Source organism: Oryzias latipes, chromosome 10 (assembly GCF_053564925.1).
Source record: "Oryzias latipes strain Hd-rR chromosome 10, Olatipes_Hd-rR_3.1".
NCBI lineage: Eukaryota > Metazoa > Chordata > Actinopteri > Beloniformes > Adrianichthyidae > Oryzias > Oryzias latipes.
The window spans coordinates 18,464,496-18,482,864 of NC_136246.1; the positions used below are offsets into that span (position 1 = coordinate 18,464,496).

An 18,369-nucleotide genomic window follows, 5' to 3' on the forward strand; every position below is an offset into this window, starting at 1 on the left:
ATCGCGCCGCCACGTGGCAACTTTAAGAAATTGCACACATTGTGTGTGGGTGTGTGGGTGTGTGTGCGTGTGTGTGTGGGTGTGTGCGTGTGTATGTGTGTGTGTGACCGTCAACAAACACCTACATTGATTAACACTAAATAAAATCTGTTATGCGCTGGCTTTTATATTCAACATTTTTCTTTTGGGTCATATACAAAGCCTATATAATCTAGCTTTTATCTTGCTAAAACTTGTTCAGTCACGTAATTCGGGCTTCATTTCCCCCGCACGTGAAAAAGACTCTATTTTGCTCAACTCGTTTTCGCAAATCTCTTTTTCCAATAATCATTCCCCACAGATTAGGCATCATTCCCACTGACAAATAGTAAACAAATAAATAAATAAAAATAAATCCGGCATTTAGGGGTGAGAGTGAAGTGAACATGCTGTGGTAAACCAAATTAAATTGTGTTTTAAGAAAAAAAAGGTTGTTGTAATTTAAATGTATTAATTCCCTTGTTTGTTTGTTATTGTGTTTGTTAGTTGGAACTGTCAAAAAAGAGAAAAAAATTGTCAATTGTACTTCTGCCTTTATTTCTTTCTTTTTAAAAGTCTGAAGAAACTACCGAACAACTAAGAGCTTCTACAGGTGGTCCTTTTTAATATTAATTTTGTCCCTGTTTGTTGTCTATTTAAAAAAAAAAGAGAGAGAAAAAATAAAATGAATAAAAGTCACGTACTTATATTTTTCTTAAATGAAATTTAAGTTTTGATAAATGGATTTTAACTATGATTACATTAAAGAAAAGAAAAACATTTCTAAGGAGCTAAAATCAGCACTAAGGACAGCTACGTATTTCCGTCACAAGGTTAAACTTATAGTTGATCTTAAGATCTAGCATAAATTTACAAAAAGAATGTATAGTTTTCTTATAAATTAAGAGCAAAAATATTAAAATACAACTTAGAACACGTTTTCATTTTTATTTTTTAAAGAGCGTATTGTTCTGTTTTATGGAAAAATATAATAAATTATAAAAGTTATGTTCTTACCTTCTCTGAGTTGGGTAAAGTCTGAGTTCTGGTAAAAGTGTCTGCTCCGTTTATACTGATCAGTTCTGCATCTACAGGAGGAAACGGTGCGGGGAAAACCACCACGTCACTCTTGAGTGTGTCCGAACTGAAACACACGTCGTACTGCTGAGTAGCTTTCGAGTAAGACCAGCTCCCGTCAGGGTGGGTGGTGATCATTGGAGCGCTGTACCTGCTGAAACTTCCGTCTGTCCTGTGGCATCTGACAGCCATCAGACTGATGAGACTCAGCAGAAAGATGACGAACACTGACACTATGGCGATCAGCAGGTACAGGTTCAAATCCGAGAAGCTGTCCTCCTTTAGAGGCACGTGTCTGAACGGAGTCTGCATGTCAGCGGTGCTTTCCAGCACCACCACCTCAATAGACAAAGTAGCTGACAGAGAAGGTTCTCCGTTATCAGAAACCAGCACCAGCAAGGGGTGACTTTTCAGGTCATTGTCGCTCATTCTCCTCTTAGTCCTGATCTCCCCGCTGCTGGTTCCAATCCTGAACAGGTTGTTTCCTTTGGGCTCAGACAGGTGATAAGAAAGCAGCGCATTGTATCCAGAGTCTGCGTCCACAGCCCTGATCTTTGCCACAAAGTATCCCGCTTCAGCAGAATATGGGATGTTCTCGCTGTTAACGGAGCCGTGCTCAGAGTAAGGAGCAAGAATGGAGGGACTGTTGTCATTTTCATCCAGAACAAAAACGTTCACAGTCACGTTGCTGCTGAGCGGAGGAACACCAGAGTCTGTGGCCTGAACTTTGAACTGGAATGTTTTTAGTTCCTCGTAGTCAAATGACTGAAGGCTGATTATTTCTCCTGTTTCTGAGTTGATATTTATCATTCTGGACAGCGGTGCATGTTTGTTATTATCGTTTACAAGTGAATAAGATATTCGAGCGTTTTCATTTTCATCAACATCAACTGCAGATATTCTTCTTAAAGCTGTTCTTTCTTTAGAGTTTTCTTTCACGTACAGATTGATGACGACTTCAGAAAACAAAGGGGCGTTGTCATTTACGTCAGTGATCCTAATAAACGTGGAGGCTGTGGTGAACAGAGAAGGTCTTCCTTTATCTGTGGCTTTCATTGTAATGTTGTAATTAGGAATTAGTTCCCTGTCTAAATGACCATCAACTATTAATGAATAATAATTTTTATAATTTGTCTCCAATTTAAAAGGAACCGAATTCATTATTTCACACGTGACTTCACCATTTTTACCTCCATCTTTGTCAAGCACTGAAACAAGAGCTATAGCTGTGCCAGTTTCAGCATCTTCCTTAACAGACGTGAGCAGTGCCGTGACTGTGATCTCGGGGGCATTATCGTTTAGATCCAGGACTTCCACGAGGACTTTACATTGTGCCGTTAAAGGAGGCTGGCCTTTGTCAGTGGCCTGAACGCGAATTTCAAAAGCAGGGCTTGTTTCAAAGTCAACAACTCCCTTCATTGTTATTGATCCTTTTTCAGGATCAATTTCAAAAGTTTCCAACACGTGGTCCTGATCTTTTGCATTAAGCAAATACACGATGTCTTTGTTTATTCCCTCATCAGCGTCAGTTGCTGTCACCGTCAGGACTGTTGTTCCAACTGAGGGATTTTCTGAAATTGTCGTTTTGTAAAGTGTTTTTGTAAAAATCGGAAAATTGTCATTAATATCCAAAACATGAATAAGAACTTCAGACGTTGCTGTCTTTACCGGTGTTCCTCCGTCTAGCGCTGTCAAAGTGAGCTTGATTAAGGCCTGTTTTTCTCGATCTAATGCTTTCTGAAGAACTAACTCAGCGGATACGCTTTTACCTTTGTGGACCGCTAAAGAAAAATATTCATTTTGTGTGAGTTTGTAGGTGTTAATTGCATTTTTCCCAATATCGGCATCATAAGCAGACAGCACGGGGAATGTGGCTCCAGGCAGCACGCTCTCAGCTATGTCGATAGTTTGTGATTTGGCACTAAACGACGGCGGGTTGTCATTAATATCGAGAATATTAACCTCAATACGATAGAGCTTTAGTGGATTATTGATCACGGCCTCTACGTTTAATGCGCATGTTGCAGCTTTTTCACACAGCTCCTCTCTGTCTATTCTTTCTATGACATGAAGGAGACCTGACTTTAAATTCACATCAAAATACTTTCGCTTTGATCCGCTCACGATCTGAAACATACGTGACTCCAAATCCTGCACATTGAGGTTCAAGTCCTTCGCAAGGTTTCCGACTGCAGTCCCCGAATTTACCTCCTCTTGCACGGAGTAAGAAAGCTGCCCAGACACCGCTACACAGCTATATTCCAGAACAAAAAGCACCAGATATATCCGAAAACAAATCATTTCACCCAGCAGATGATTCATTCCGTATACGAAGGTGGCAACAATTATATCCTGGAATGTAATTTAAAACAGACAAGAAATGGGTATATTGAAAAAAATCCGGAGCTGAACAAATCCATTCCACATCTAACTGCGTTTGAAACAAAGGCCGGACAAAGAATGCGACGCGTCTGACGTAGGAGTGGTTTTCACGTTTCAGAGACTTGCTGTCAGTTTCACGGTCTAGGCTGTCCCCTTATGGACGTTTTGAGGAAGTACAACTTTTTGATAGTACTCTGAATTCGACCCTACATTTATTATATTTTGAACAACGATGAAATCAGCTGTACAAGGACAAAAAAGGTTAAATAAATGCAGTGTTTTATTAGAAGTGGAGCGCAACTGCGTGCGGCAAATATTTCAGTACCACGGACAGAGTTTTACTGCAGCAGTGCGAGAAGGAAAAAAAGAGGAGAAAAAAATAAAGTAAGAAAAAAGTTAAAGGTTTAAAAAACATAGGTGATGTTATTTCATATTATTGCAGGCTCAATTTATTTTTAGATTAAATCAAACAAATATCTGTTGCTGTCTCAATAAACATTTAAAACCATAAATTGTTCATTTACTACCATGAGGGGTAAAGAGGTTTTTACACTTTTAGACTTCATGTCTCTTTTTTCTTTTTTCTGTTCATGTTTATGTTCAGGGGAAAATACTTTCACTATTTTACACTTCTTTTTAAATTCTGAAGGTAGTTGTATCTAACTAAAATATTTTATGTAGTTTTAAGTTAAACACGAAAATATATAAATTTAACAACAACAAAAAACCCGCATAAAAGCAGGGGTGCTCATTGCGTCGATTGGGATCAACCGGTCGATCTTTAAGGACTTGAGGGTAGATCGCAGGCCAGCAAAGATAAATGACAAAGAAGTACTTCTAAAAAAATCCACCAGCCAATCAAAATCCTCACCTAGAAGTACGGGACTTAATTGACATGCAGAACGGCCAATCAGACATCCTCTGATACATACGTCACTGCATGCGTGTTTAATTTCTCTGAGCTCAAATTCTGTCTGTCATCAGAAAGTTGCTTTCTGCCCCACGGCACCTCAAGTCCCCGGCTGAAGACCACTCTGGACAACCGGAGTGTTTATTGAAGCTGCCTCGCGTGTCTCCTCCTGGTATCGGTTCTGCAGTTCCCGCCCGCTAAATACGAGCTGATTAAGGAAGCAGTGTTTTTTTCCGTGGCACGCGCTTCATATGGAGCCAGCAGCGATTTAGAAATGCCATCCTCCCTGCATTGCATGGTTTACAACAGAGCATGACATCCGATAGTCCCTGCTTTCTGTCTTTGTAATAAAACGCCTCATCTGTTAATACAAAAGTATCTTTGTGTAATTTCCCTGTGTAGTTTTTAATCATCAGTACATAAACAATAATGTTCAAATACACATGTAACTAATTAACACAACTAACAAACATTTACTAATAGTATTAAATAGTATTTAATATACATTGCTAAATTATTTTAATGATAAAAAAACAACAACATACCCTCCCACCAGAAGAATTGTTAAATTACTAGTATGTTAAAACATCATCTTACCTTCTCTGAGTTGGGTAAAGTCTGAGTTCTGGTAAAAGTGTCGGCTCCGTTTATACTGATCAGTTCTGCATCTACAGGAGGAAACGGTGCGGGGAAAACCACCACGTCACTCTTGAGTGTGTCCGAACTGAAACACACGTCGTACTGCTGAGTAGCTTTCGAGTAAGACCAGCTCCCGTCAGGGTGGGTGGTGATCATTGGAGCACTGTATCTGCTGAAACTTCCGTCTGTCCTGTGGCATCTGACAGCCATCAGACTGATGAGACTCAGCAGAAAGATGACGGACACCGACACTATGGCGATCAGCAGGTACAGGTTCAAATCCGAGAAGCTGTCCTCCTTTAGAGGCACGTGTCTGAACGGAGTCTGCATGTCAGCGGTGCTTTCCAGCACCACCACCTCAATAGACACAGTAGCTGACAGAGAAGGTTCTCCGTTATCAGAAACCAGCACCAGCAAGGGGTGACTTTTCAGGTCATTGTCGCTCATTCTCCTCTTAGTCCTGATCTCCCCGCTGTTGGTTCCAATCCTGAACAGGTTGTTTCCTTTGGGCTCAGACAGGTGATAAGAAAGCAGCGCATTGTATCCAGAGTCTGCGTCCACAGCCCTGATCTTTGCCACAAAGTATCCTGCTTCAGCCAAATATGGGATGTTCTCACTGTTAACGGAGCCGTGCTCAGAGTAAGGAGCAAGAATGGAGGGACTGTTGTCATTTTCATCCAGAACAAAAACGTTCACAGTCACGTTGCTGCTGAGCGGAGGAACTCCGGAGTCTGTGGCCTGAACTTTGAACTGGAACGTTTTCAACTTCTCATAATCAAAAGTCTGGAGGCTTACTATTTCTCCCGTTTCTGATCGGATATTTATCATAGTGGACAGTGGCATTGAGTTACTGTTGGTATGTAAAAGTGAATAGGTCACCCGCCCATTTTGTTCGATGTCTGCATCAACTGCTGACACTGTTTTCAAAACGCTTCCTGATGGACTGTTTTCCTTCATAAATATGTTTATGATGTTTTCTGTAAACAGAGGTCTGTTGTCATTAATGTCTGACACTTGAACATGAATCACACTCGTGCTGGACAGAGGAGGTCTCCCCTCATCTGCAGCGGTGATGCTTATATTGTAATGAGGAGCAATCTCTCTGTCCAGCTCACCGTCCACTACTAACGAGTAGTAGTTTTTATAATTGTTTTCTAATTTAAAAGGGACGTCATTGGAGATTTTACACGTGACCATCCCATTTTTTCCGCTGTCTTTGTCAAACACGGACACGAGAGCGATGGCAGTACCAGTGCTCACGTCCTCTTTGACAGAGCTTAAAAGGGAAGTGACAGAAATTTCTGGAGCATTATCATTAACATCTACAACTTCTATTAATAATTTTGAATGAGAAGTCAGAGGAGAAGAAGCTCCGTCACTAGCTTGCACTCGAATCTCATAAACATTTTTTTCTTCAAAGTCAATGTTCTTTACATTCGTCACAGTTCCTGTTTTTGCATCAATGCTGAACAAATCCTTTTGTTTCTCCTGATCTATTTCAAGGAAAGAAAAAAACACTTGCGCGTTCTGACCTTCGTCTAAATCTGTAGCGTTTAATGTAATTATTGATGTTCCTATCTCAGCATTTTCGTACACTTTGGCTTTGTAAAGGTTTTGACTAAAAACTGGAGGGTTGTCGTTAACATCCAAAACGTTTATAGTTATTGTCATGCTGCCAGATCTTGCGGGCGTCCCTCCGTCTATGGCCGTTAGTATCAGAGGAATAAGCGACTTTTTTTCTCTGTCTAAAACTTTCTGCAACACTAACTCGGCAGTCACGCTTTCTCCTTTGTGTAATGAAAGAGAAAAATACTCATTTTGATTTATTTTATATGTATGTACTGAATTTTTACCTACATCTGCATCCTGTGCTCGTTTCAGAATAAATCTGGTCCCTGCTGCGGTGCTTTCTGTTATGTTAATCGTCTGCGAGCGGCTGAGAAATAGCGGAGAATTATCATTTATATCCAATATAGTAACTTCAATGCGATATAATTTTAAGGGATTATTTATTACCGCCTCCAAGCTAAGTGAACACGAGGACTCGTCTGCACAAAGCTCTTCTCGATCGATTTTCTCATTCACGTAGAAGGCACCAGTCTTTTGATTTACCTCAAAATACTTCCTCTTTGATCCAGCAACGATTTGAAACTCACGAGTTCCTAAATCCTGGACACTGATACTGAGGTCTTTAGCGATATTTCCGACAACGGTTCCAACATTTGTCTCCTCCGCAACAGAATAAGAGAGCTGAGCAACCACGGCTTTCCGACAACAATGCAGCAAAACAGCCATCAAATATATCCACAAAAAGCTCGTCCATCCCGATTTGCACATCTTTTGGAAAATAAAAATAAAAAGGTTTCCGAAGAATAAGAATCAAAGAATGACTTCTAGCTGATTATTCTGCATGCTGGGAATCTAACACCGGGCCGTTGTTTTGTGATTCCACCTCTCTTTGTCATAAAGCACATACGCGTCATCAGGCTGGATCTAGGAGGAGCCCCAACCTAACCCAGTCTAAATGTGGCGGTCTGCAGTGTCCTCGTGTGGACTTTCATCAGAACTTCATCTCACAAGAACCATAAAACCAGAAGGAAAATAGTTACCATCCGGACAACATCAAAATAGTTGAAATGTAAAAACACAAGATATGGAAACCATAGGACGTCATACAGCCCATAGTGGCGGCATTAGGAAGCTTAACTAAATCACACGCAAAACATTGGGAGAAACAAAAGGGTACTAGTAAATGAAATGCAGGAATGTTTAAAAAGGTTAGTTTTTGTCCTTGGATAACCTATGTTTGTATGTATGTTTTTAAAAGTATAAAGTAATTAAAAGGAGAAGGGGAAACTAATATGACGGAGATTACCGTGTAAAATATAATAAATAAAAATGTGACAGTTCGAAAATTAAATATTTAAAAGGTTATGATGTTACAATCTGTGCAATCAAACAATAGTTCTAGTGACAAAAGAGCAAGTATAATGAATAAAAACGAGAGAAAAAACGTGTTACTTAAGCCAATATGTAGAAAATACATTTTAAGAAAAACATTTCAATCTCATTTACAATGGACTGAGGATTTGGTAGATGCAACCCTTGATTCTTGATTTTTTTTTTTTTTTTTGGACAAAGGATTTTCGACAGAAAAAAAAAGAAGCTTTTAACTCGTTGTCTCAATGCTAAAAATCCTTGAAATTTATCTTACCTTGTCTGAGTTGGGTAAAGTCTGAGTTCTGGTAAAAGTGTCTGCTCCGTTTATACTGATCAGTTCTGCATCTACAGGAGGAAACGGTGCGGGGAAAACCACCACGTCACTCTTGAGTGTGTCCGAACTGAAACACACGTCGTACTGCTGAGTAGCTTTCGAGTAAGACCAGCTCCCGTCAGGGTGGGTGGTGATCATTGGAGCGCTGTATCTGCTGAAACTTCCGTCTGTCCTGTGGCATCTGACAGCCGTTAGACTGATGAGACTCAGCAGAAAGATGACGGACACCGACACTATGGCGATCAGCAGGTACAGGTTCAAATCCGAGAAGCTGTCCTCCTTTAGAGGCACGTGTCTGAACGGAGTCTGCATGTCAGCGGTGCTTTCCAGCACCACCACCTCAATAGACACAGTAGCTGACAGAGAAGGTTCCCCGTTATCAGAAACCAGCACCAGCAAGGGGTGACTTTTCAGGTCATTGTCGCTCATTCTCCTCTTAGTCCTGATCTCCCCGCTGCTGGTTCCAATCCTGAACAGGTTGTTTCCTTTGGGCTCAGACAGGTGATAAGAGAGCAGCGCATTGTATCCAGAGTCTGGGTCCACAGCCCTGATCTTTGCCACAAAGTATCCCGCTTCAGCAGGATATGGGATGTTCTCGCTGTTAACGGAGCCGTGCTCAGAGTAAGGAGCAAGAATGGAGGGACTGTTGTCATTTTCATCCAGAACAAAAACGTTCACAGTCACATTGCTGCTGAGCGGAGGAACACCAGAGTCTGTGGCCTGAACTTTGAACTGGAACGTTTTCAACTTCTCATAGTCAAAAGACTGAAGGCTGATTATTTCTCCCGTTTCTGAACGGATATTTATCATAGTGGACAGTGGCATTGAGTTAATGTTGGTATGTAAAAGTGAATAGGTCACCCGCCCATTTTGTTCGATGTCTGCATCAACTGCTGACACTGTTTTCAAAACGCTTCCTGATGGACTGTTTTCCTTCATAAATATGTTTACGATGTTTTCTGTGAACAGAGGTCTGTTGTCATTAATGTCTGACACTTGAACATGAATCACACTCGTGCTGGACAGAGGAGGTTTCCCCTCATCTGCAGCGGTGATGCTTATATTGTATTGAGGAGCAATCTCTCTGTCCAGCTCACCGTCCACCACTAACGAGTAGTAGTTTTTATAATTGTTTTCTAATTTAAAAGGGACGTCATTGGAGATTTTACACGTGACCATCCCGTTTTTTCCGCTGTCTTTGTCCAACACGGACACGAGAGCGATGGCAGTCCCAGTGCTCACGTCCTCTTTGACAGAGTTTAAAAGTGAAGTGACAGAAATTTCTGGAGCATTGTCATTAACATCTACAACTTCTATTAATAATTTAGCATCAGATGTCATTGGTGAGAGAGAATTATCACTGGCCTGCACCAGAATCTCAAAAGCACTGTCCTCTTCAAAGTCAATGTTCTTTATATTTGTAACAATACCAGTTTTTTCATCTATTTGAAAGATGTCAGCTTGTTTCCCTCGGCCCACTTCACTGAATGAGTATGAGACCTGTCCATTAAGCCCTGAATCTAAATCTGTTGCGTTTAATGTTATGATTGTTGTGCCTTTTTTAACATTCTCCTGCACACTGGCTTTATACAGTGATTGGCTAAAAACAGGAGCATTGTCATTGATGTCCAAAACATTCACTATTATATTCATTGTTCCAGATTTAGGGGGAGTTCCCCCGTCAATGGCAGTCAATGTTAGATGAATCAATGATTCATTTTCTCTGTCTAAAGATTTTTGAAGAACCAGTTCAGGGACCGTGTTCTCCCCCTTGTGCCTTACAAGAGAAAAATATTCATTCGGGCTCAGTTTATAGGCAGTCACCGAATTTCTTTCATAATCTGCATCTTCAGCTGAATGCAAACGAAACCTTTTCCCTGCTGATGTACTTTCACTAATGTTGATCCGTTGAGATTCACTTTGAAATACGGGAGAATGATCATTTACATCTAAGATCAAGATCTCAATGCGGTACAGTTTGAGAGGATTGTTAATCACGGCTTCTACAGTAATTGAACATTTCGCTTCATTGCCGCAGAGCTCCTCTCTGTCTATTTTCTCGCACACGTAAAGCGCACCAGTCTTTAGATTTACCTCAAAATACTTTCTCTTAGATCCCGCAACAATCTGGAACATGCGCGTCTGCAAATCCTGCACGTTTAGGTTTAAATCTTTGGCGACATTTCCAACAACAGTCCCCAGATTAGCCTCCTCTGGAACGGAATAAGACGGTTGAGCAGAAACCGCTTCCCAGAAAAAAACAAGCAGAGCGACGACATAAATCCACATAGCGCTCGATCTGTCCGGGAAAAGCATAATTCCATACATCCAGATTCCCTCATTGGAAGGAAAAAAAAAACAGAAAATGTTGGATCTTTTTAAGGAAATCAATACATTTGTAATCAAATCGGGAAGCCTCGTCACGACGTCTTCTGTTCTCCGTCTCCGTCTCTTTGTCTCAAACGAATGAGAAATAATATCCGCTCAGCCTGGGAAAAGCCGAGACCCACGAAAGCAGAATAAAATGTGATGGTCTACGACGTCCCTGTGTGGACGATAAGTAGAACTACACGGTACGGACAATTCTACCAATCACACAGTGTTTCTTGCCAGCTAAACCGTAAAATGTGTAAATTAGTATGCGCCTTTTAATTGTGAGAAAGTGTTTATTGATGTGTCTAGCCTGTTAAAAAAGTTTCGTATTAGAAAATATGTAAATCAATAACACAGTACTATTAAAGTGTAAAGAAGAATAAAACAGCAAGGTCTAAAACTCTATTAAAAAACAAACAAAAATAAACATACAAATTTGTTGGCGGCAACAAAAACTTCAAAATTCACGCTATTCACAAATACGTTGAACATTCTCTCGTAAACACTGTCCTTATTATTCTCCCTCATTATTAGATTGAGAGTCCATTTATTAATAAATTCACATGTGAAATAAACAAATGACTTATAATTGGCACTTAAATTAACAAAAACAAGTAAGACAACCAAAAAAAAAAAAAAAATGACCAGCACTAACGACTTGATATCACTTTTATTGCTAGTGAAGTTAAATGATTACTACCTCCAAATACATCTGTTGTACGTAATTCCTCATGATAAATGCAATGCGCGGTCGGTCAATGTAACTTAATCATGAATTCCTTACTAAAATCTAACCCAATGTAACCAGATTCAAACAGTCACACAAGTTTGACTTATTTTAATGTTTGCCAAATCTTAAACTAAAATGACATATTTCTATGTTTTTGCAAGTGTTTGTAGAAGTGACTGTAAAATCTTATTTAAATCATCCTATCATTAAATTTTCTTTGTTTAACGGAAGGGAATGTTAAAAAAAAAAAAAAAGCCAAAACGCCTGTTAATGTTAACATGATTTCAGCACCTTGGACAGCAAACAGTTGTTAGGGGGCTGACCTTTTGGGAGAAATAAGGCTTTCGTTCTAAGGACAAAGTAAAAAACAAATTAAGCATGATTAAAATTAAAAGAAATATTATTGCTTTCTATCGTAATAAAGATGTTGAGGTAAACTTGAACCAAAAAAATGCCTGAACATAAAAAGGGCAATGTTTGGTGAAAAGTCGTATTCTTATTGTTTTGAAACAAGTTATTCAAATGATGTTCTTACCTTCTCTGAGTTGGGTAAAGTCTGAGTTCTGGTAAAAGTGTCTGCTCCGTTTATACTGATCAGTTCTGCATCTACAGGAGGAAACGGTGCTGGGAAAACCACCACGTCACTCTTGAGTGTGTCCGAACTGAAACACACGTCGTACTGCTGAGTAGCTTTTGAGTAAGACCAGCTCCCGTCAGGGTGGGTGGTGATCATTGGAGCGCTGTATCTGCTGAAACTTCCGTCTGTCCTGTGGCATCTGACAGCCATCAGACTGATGAGACTCAGCAGAAAGATGACGGACACCGACACTATGGCGATCAGCAGGTACAGGTTCAAATCCGAGAAGCTGTCCTCCTTTAGAGGCACGTGTCTGAACGGAGTCTGCATGTCAGCGGTGCTTTCCAGCACCACCACCTCAATAGACACAGTAGCTGACAGAGAAGGTTCTCCGTTATCAGAAACCAGCACCAGCAAGGGGTGACTTTTCAGGTCATTGTCGCTCATTCTCCTCTTAGTCCTGATCTCCCCGCTGCTGGTTCCAATCCTGAACAGGTTGTTTCCTTTGGGCTCAGACAGGTGATAAGAAAGCAGTGCATTGTATCCAGAGTCTGGGTCCACAGCCCTGATCTTGGCAACAAAGTATCCCGCTTCAGCAGAATATGGGATGTTCTCGCTGTTAACGGAGCCGTGCTCAGAGTAAGGAGCAAGAATGGAGGGACTGTTGTCATTTTCATCCAGAACAAAAACGTTCACAGTCACGTTGCTGCTGAGCGGAGGAACTCCAGAGTCTGTGGCCTGGACTTTGAACTGGAATGTTTTCAAATTCTCATAGTCAAATGACTGAAGGCTGATTATTTCTCCTGTTTCTGACCGGATATTTATCATAGTGGACAGTGGCATTGAGTTAATGTTGGTATGTAAAAGTGAATAGGTCACCCGCCCATTTTGTTCAATGTCTGCATCAACTGCTGACACTGTTTTCAAAACGCTTCCTGATGGACTGTTTTCCTTCATAAATATGTTTACGATGTTTTCTGTGAACAGAGGTCTGTTGTCATTAATGTCTGACACTTGAACATGAATCACACTCGTGCTGGACAGAGGAGGTCTCCCTTCATCTGCAGCGGTGATGCTTATATTGTATTGAGGAGCAATCTCTCTGTCCAGCTCACCGTCCACTACTAACGAGTAGTAGTTTTTATAATTGTTTTCTAATTTAAAAGGGACGTCATTGGAGATTTTACATGTGACCATTCCATTTTTTCCGCTGTCTTTGTCAAACACGGACACGAGAGCGATGGCAGTACCAGTGCTCACGTCCTCTTTGACAGAGCTTAAAAGGGAAGTGACAGAAATTTCTGGAGCATTGTCATTAACATCTACAACTTCAATTAATAATTTTGAATGTGAAGTCAGAGGAGAAGAAGCTCCGTCACTGGCTTGCACTTGAATTTCAAAAGCGTTATTTTCCTCAAAGTCAATATTCTTTTTGTTTCTTACTGTGCCCGTTTTTTCATCTATTTCAAAAAGTTCTGTTTGCTTTTCTTGACCCACTTTACTGAATGAATATGAAACTTGTCCATTGGATCCTGCGTCTACATCAGTTGCATTTAATGTTATCAAAGATGTGCCAACTTTGACATTTTCTCTTACTGTCGCTTTATACAGCACTTGCGTAAAAACAGGGGGGTTATCATTTATGTCAAGAACGTTTACTAGGATCACCATTGTGCCCGATTTAGGAGGAGTTCCGTCATCTACAGCAGTTAGAGTGAGCTGAACCACTGATTGTTTTTCTCTGTCTAATGATTTTTTAAGTACAAGTTCGGGCGATACACTTCCTCCTTTGTGTGTTTCCAGAGAAAAATATTCATTTGGACTCAGTTTGTAGCTGTTGATTGCGTTTTTCCCGACGTCTGCGTCGTGAGCAGGATGGATGGGAAATTGTGCGCCATTTGCCGTGTTTTCACTAATGTTCATTGTTTGTAACTTGCTGAGAAATGATGGGGAATTATCATTTACATCTAAAATTGAGATTTCTATGCGGTACAGTTTGAGAGGATTATTAATCACCGCTTCTACAGTAATTGAACATTTGGCTTCATGGCCGCAGAGCTCCTCTCTGTCTATTCTCTTGCACACGTAAAGCGCACCGGTCTTTAGATTTACCTCAAAATACTTTTTCTTTGATCCCGCAACAATCTGGAACATGCGCGACTGCAAATCCTGCACGTTTAGGTTTAAATCTTTGGCCACATTTCCAACAAAAGTCCCCAGATTTGCTTCCTCTGAAACGGAGTAAGACAGCTGACCAGAAATCGCTTCCCAGAAACAACCAAGCAGAGCGACGACATAATAAATCCACAAAGCCCTCGATCTGTCCGGGAAAAGCATAATTCTATACATCCAGAATGAAAAAAAGAAACCGGTTTCCTTTAAAAACAAGAATCTATTGATTCAAACGTAGCACAAATAATCTCCGCCGAGTCTTTCTCGCTCCCTTTTTTCGTTTCTTTGTCTTGATCGCCTGAGAAATATTCATCCTGTGAATCTGGGAGGAGCTGCAGATTACGAGCAGCCAGCCCAAAGTGACGGTCTATAACGCCTCCATGTGGACACTAAAATAAACTAATTTTTATTTTTAAGAGAAATCACCTCACCGAAAACAGTTATACTGTTAAGATAGTCCCATTAAACTGGGATGCATACGAATATGATCCCGCACGAGACCACATGCTGCAATTTTGAAATGAGCGTACTCAATACCTTAGCTCACTCCTTCAATACGTCATCTGTTTGCTGCCCACATTCAGTTTGATGAATAGTCCAGCCAGTCTTGATTTCCTATCCCTGTTCTTTTTCTACTTCAAGTCTCCTGACTTGACTCCTGCATATGACCTGTTACATGCACGCTAACCTATTTAACAAAATCCTCAATTACACACTCTGAACACACAAAACCAAATTATTATTCAGTAGTGACTGTTGATCCTGACAATGCTCGTGTATATTAGGGACAAAACATATTTTAAGGAACATGGGAGACAAATAAAAAGTAAAAAAAACTTTAGATTATTTTTTGAATGCTATTTTTGTATTATTAACACAAATCTGAGCTCCATAAATTATTTATTGACTAAGCAACTTAAATCCTTATTACCAAATAGCAATTGGTGCATGCAAATTTTATATTAAATAATTATAGATTTGTAAACAGAAACATAAATGACAAATGCAAACTTGTTATAAATGTGGATAATGTAGAACAATGATCAGAAAAAAACGTTATTAAACCTCGTGCAAACACCATTTCAGCACCTTGGACAGTCTCAAATTTTCAGCACTTGGCTAAATTTTCAAAAAATGTTTCTTTTAACTAAAGAAAAATAAAACAGGATGAAAATAAAAAAAAATAATATATACAGTATAATTTTTAATTTTGTAAAATGATATCAAAATACAAAAACAAACTATTTTTTTAGTAAAGTAAGTTTTTATGGAAATTTAAGATGTGTTATAAAATATATGTTCTTACCTTCTCTGAGTTGGGTAAAGTCTGAGTTCTGGTAAAAGTGTCTGCTCCGTTTATACTGATCAGTTCTGCATCTACAGGAGGAAACGGTGCGGGGAAAACCACCATGTCACTCTTGAGTGTGTCTGAACTGAAACACACGTCGTACTGCTGAGTAGCTTTTGAGTAAGACCAGCTCCCGTCAGGGTGGGTGGTGATCATTGGAGCACTGTACCTGCTGAAACTTCCGTCTGTCCTGTGGCATCTGACAGCCATCAGACTGATGAGACTCAGCAGAAAGATGACGGACACCGACACTATGGCGATCAGCAGGTACAGGTTCAAATCCGAGAAGCTGTCCTCCTTTTGAGGTACGTGTCTGAACGGAGTCTGCATGTCAGCGGTGCTTTCCAGCACCACCACCTCAATAGACACAGTAGCTGACAGAGAAGGTTCTCCGTTATCAGAAACCAGCACCAGCAAGGGGTGACTTTTCAGGTCATTGTCGCTCATTCTCCTCTTAGTCCTGATCTCCCCGCTGCTGGTTCCAATCCTGAACAGGTTGTTTCCTTTGGCCTCAGACAGGTGATAAGAAAGCAGCGCATTGTATCCAGAGTCTGGGTCCACAGCCCTGATCTTTGCCACAAAGTATCCCGCTTCAGCAGAATATGGGATATTCTCACTGTTCACGGAGCCGTGCTCAGAGTAAGGAGCAAGAATGGAGGGACTGTTGTCATTTTCATCCAGAACAAAAACGTTCACAGTCACGTTGCTGCTGAGCGGAGGAACTCCAGAGTCTGTGGCCTGGACTTTGAACTGGAATGTTTTCAACTTCTCATAATCAAAAGACTTTATAGAAATGATTTCTCCCGTGTCTGAGTTGATGTTAACTTGAGATGGATTTTTATGATCGATTTGTATTAAAGAGTATTTAATCTGCCCATTTTCCTCAGTGTCAGTGTCATATGCAGTTACGGTTTTAAGAACTGCCCCCACTGCACTGTTCTCTTTAACATAAATATCTATTATAGAATTTTGAAAAAGTGGTGCGTTATCATTTACATCAGAAATTCGTATAGGCAGGACACTTGTGCTGGAAAGAGGCGGACTCCCTTTATCATGCGCGACAATAGTGACGTTATAAAACGACACGGTCTCCCTGTCCAGCTGTCCATTAACCGACAACGAGTAATGGTTTTTGTAGTTTGTTTCGAGTTTGAACGGGACTTCGCCTTTAACGTGGACCTCAACGTCACCGTTTTCTCCACCATCTTCATCAAGAACCGACACGAGCGCAACCACGGTGCCCGCTGCTGCGTCCTCTCTTACTGTGGCATGTAGTGACGTCACCGTGACTGTAGGAGGATTGTCATTTACGTCCACGACTTCCACCAGCACCTTGCAGTGGGCAGACATGGGGGGCTGGCCTTTGTCGCTGGCTTCCACGCGGATCTCAAACGCCTTTCTCTCCTCAAAGTCTATGTTGCCTTTGATTTTAATGACACCTGTTTCGATTTCGATTTCAAACGCATCCAGTATGTGATCCTGATCCCTGCTTCTTAGTGAATACATGACGTCACCGTTTGATCCCTCATCTGCGTCCGTCGCGTTCACAACAATTACGGTAGTGCCCAAAGGCGTGTTTTCGTAAACTTTTGTTTTATACAGGGAGTCACTGAAAATTGGAATATTGTCATTATTATCTAAGACGTTAATAACGAGCTGTGAGGTCCCAGTTTTTGCAGGAGTTCCCCCGTCCACTGCCGTTAGTGTCAGGGTTATGACCGGCTGCCTCTCTCTATCCAGCGCTCTCTGCAGCACTAACTCTGCAGACACACTGCCGCCTGCTTTGTGCACGGCCAAAGAAAAATGTTGGTTCTGACTTAATTTGTATGTATTGACGCCATTCTTCCCTACATCAGCATCAGCTGCTTCAGACAACGCGAACTTCACTCCGGGTAAAGTACTCTCTGCTATATATAAATGTTGCTGTTTGGATGAAAATAAAGGCGCGTTGTCGTTTACATCTACAATTTGTAGTTCAATCCGATATAGCTTCAAAGGGTTATTTATCACAGCTTCCAGACTGAGCTGGCATTTGAGCTGTTCTGAGCACAGCTCTTCTCTGTCTATTCTCTTAGCCACAAAGAGAATTCCAGTTTTAAGATTTACCTCAAACAATTTTTCCTTAGATCCAGCAACAATCTGAAACATGCGGGATTCCAAATCCTGTGGACTGAGGTTTAGATCCTTTGCGATATTCCCAACAGAAGTCCCTGGGTCTACCTCCTCAAAGACGGAATAAGAGAGCTGCCCAGCCACCATTTGGCAGCAACATTTCAGCAGAAAAATCCATAAATACATCCCAGAATTGTTCCTTTCAAAAGCAAAATTCATTTCCTTTCTAGAGTCAGAGATCAAATGATGCTCCAAATAATAAAAATGAAAAAAGCAAATACAATAAAAGCTTTAAGCTTGATGTATTATGTTAACGTGTTTCTTCCACCACCCTCTGTGTCTTTATAACAAAGAATGAGGAGATGTACTCCTAAAAAACAGGAGGAGCTTCATTTTATGAAGCAGCTGAGCTGCTGCTTATGATGGATCAACAGCGGCGCCGCGTGGAGAAATAAGGAAACTGCATTTATAATAATAGCATTATATATTAATATAATACATATCTTAGAAACATAATACATATAAATTAAAAATCTAAAAATAAATGGTAGAGATCACATCTAATTTTAAAGAGTGTGTTACAATGGAATGTAGCACCAAAGTGTGTGTGTGTGTGTGGGGGGGGGGGGCAGTAACACTTTAAAACAGCTATATTGACATTAACAATGTTTAAAGAAGTCAAAGACAAGTCCAAAATTCATTCATTTTTTTATATTTATTCATGACCTAAAGTAACAAAATGCCTTTCCCACAATGG

At 40.5% G+C, this 18,369-nt stretch overlaps 1 protein-coding gene and 3 pseudogenes across 30 annotated transcripts in view; all 4 read right to left on the bottom strand.

Moving 5' to 3' along the window:
• LOC101161365 (protocadherin alpha-C2) overlaps positions 1 to 18,369 on the bottom strand; it is a 177,133-nt gene that overhangs the window by 66,579 nt on the left and 92,185 nt on the right. Inside the window, exon 1 of one of the 27 annotated variants that reach the window (XM_023959165.2) lies at positions 8,241 to 11,658. The exons of 24 other annotated variants lie outside the window; for them this stretch is intronic. In XM_023959165.2, coding sequence (XP_023814933.1) covers positions 8,241 to 10,628 — 2,388 coding nt within the window. In that variant the 5' untranslated portion in view covers positions 10,629 to 11,658. Of the gene's footprint in view, positions 1 to 4,984; positions 8,186 to 8,240; positions 11,659 to 18,369 lie in introns of those variants that run through there. 2 more of the 27 variants (XM_078954183.1, XM_078954212.1) reach the window with 2 other exon arrangements.
• LOC101170354 (protocadherin alpha-3 pseudogene) lies at positions 177 to 3,828 on the bottom strand (annotated as a pseudogene). The gene has a single exon (XR_013658556.1). The product of XR_013658556.1 is annotated as a protocadherin alpha-3 pseudogene (transcript).
• Positions 11,325 to 14,329, bottom strand: LOC111948004 (protocadherin alpha-2 pseudogene; annotated as a pseudogene). The gene has a single exon (XR_013658554.1). The product of XR_013658554.1 is annotated as a protocadherin alpha-2 pseudogene (transcript).
• On the bottom strand, positions 11,325 to 17,974 carry LOC101170852 (protocadherin alpha-8 pseudogene; annotated as a pseudogene). Its single transcript, XR_013658555.1, has one exon. The product of XR_013658555.1 is annotated as a protocadherin alpha-8 pseudogene (transcript).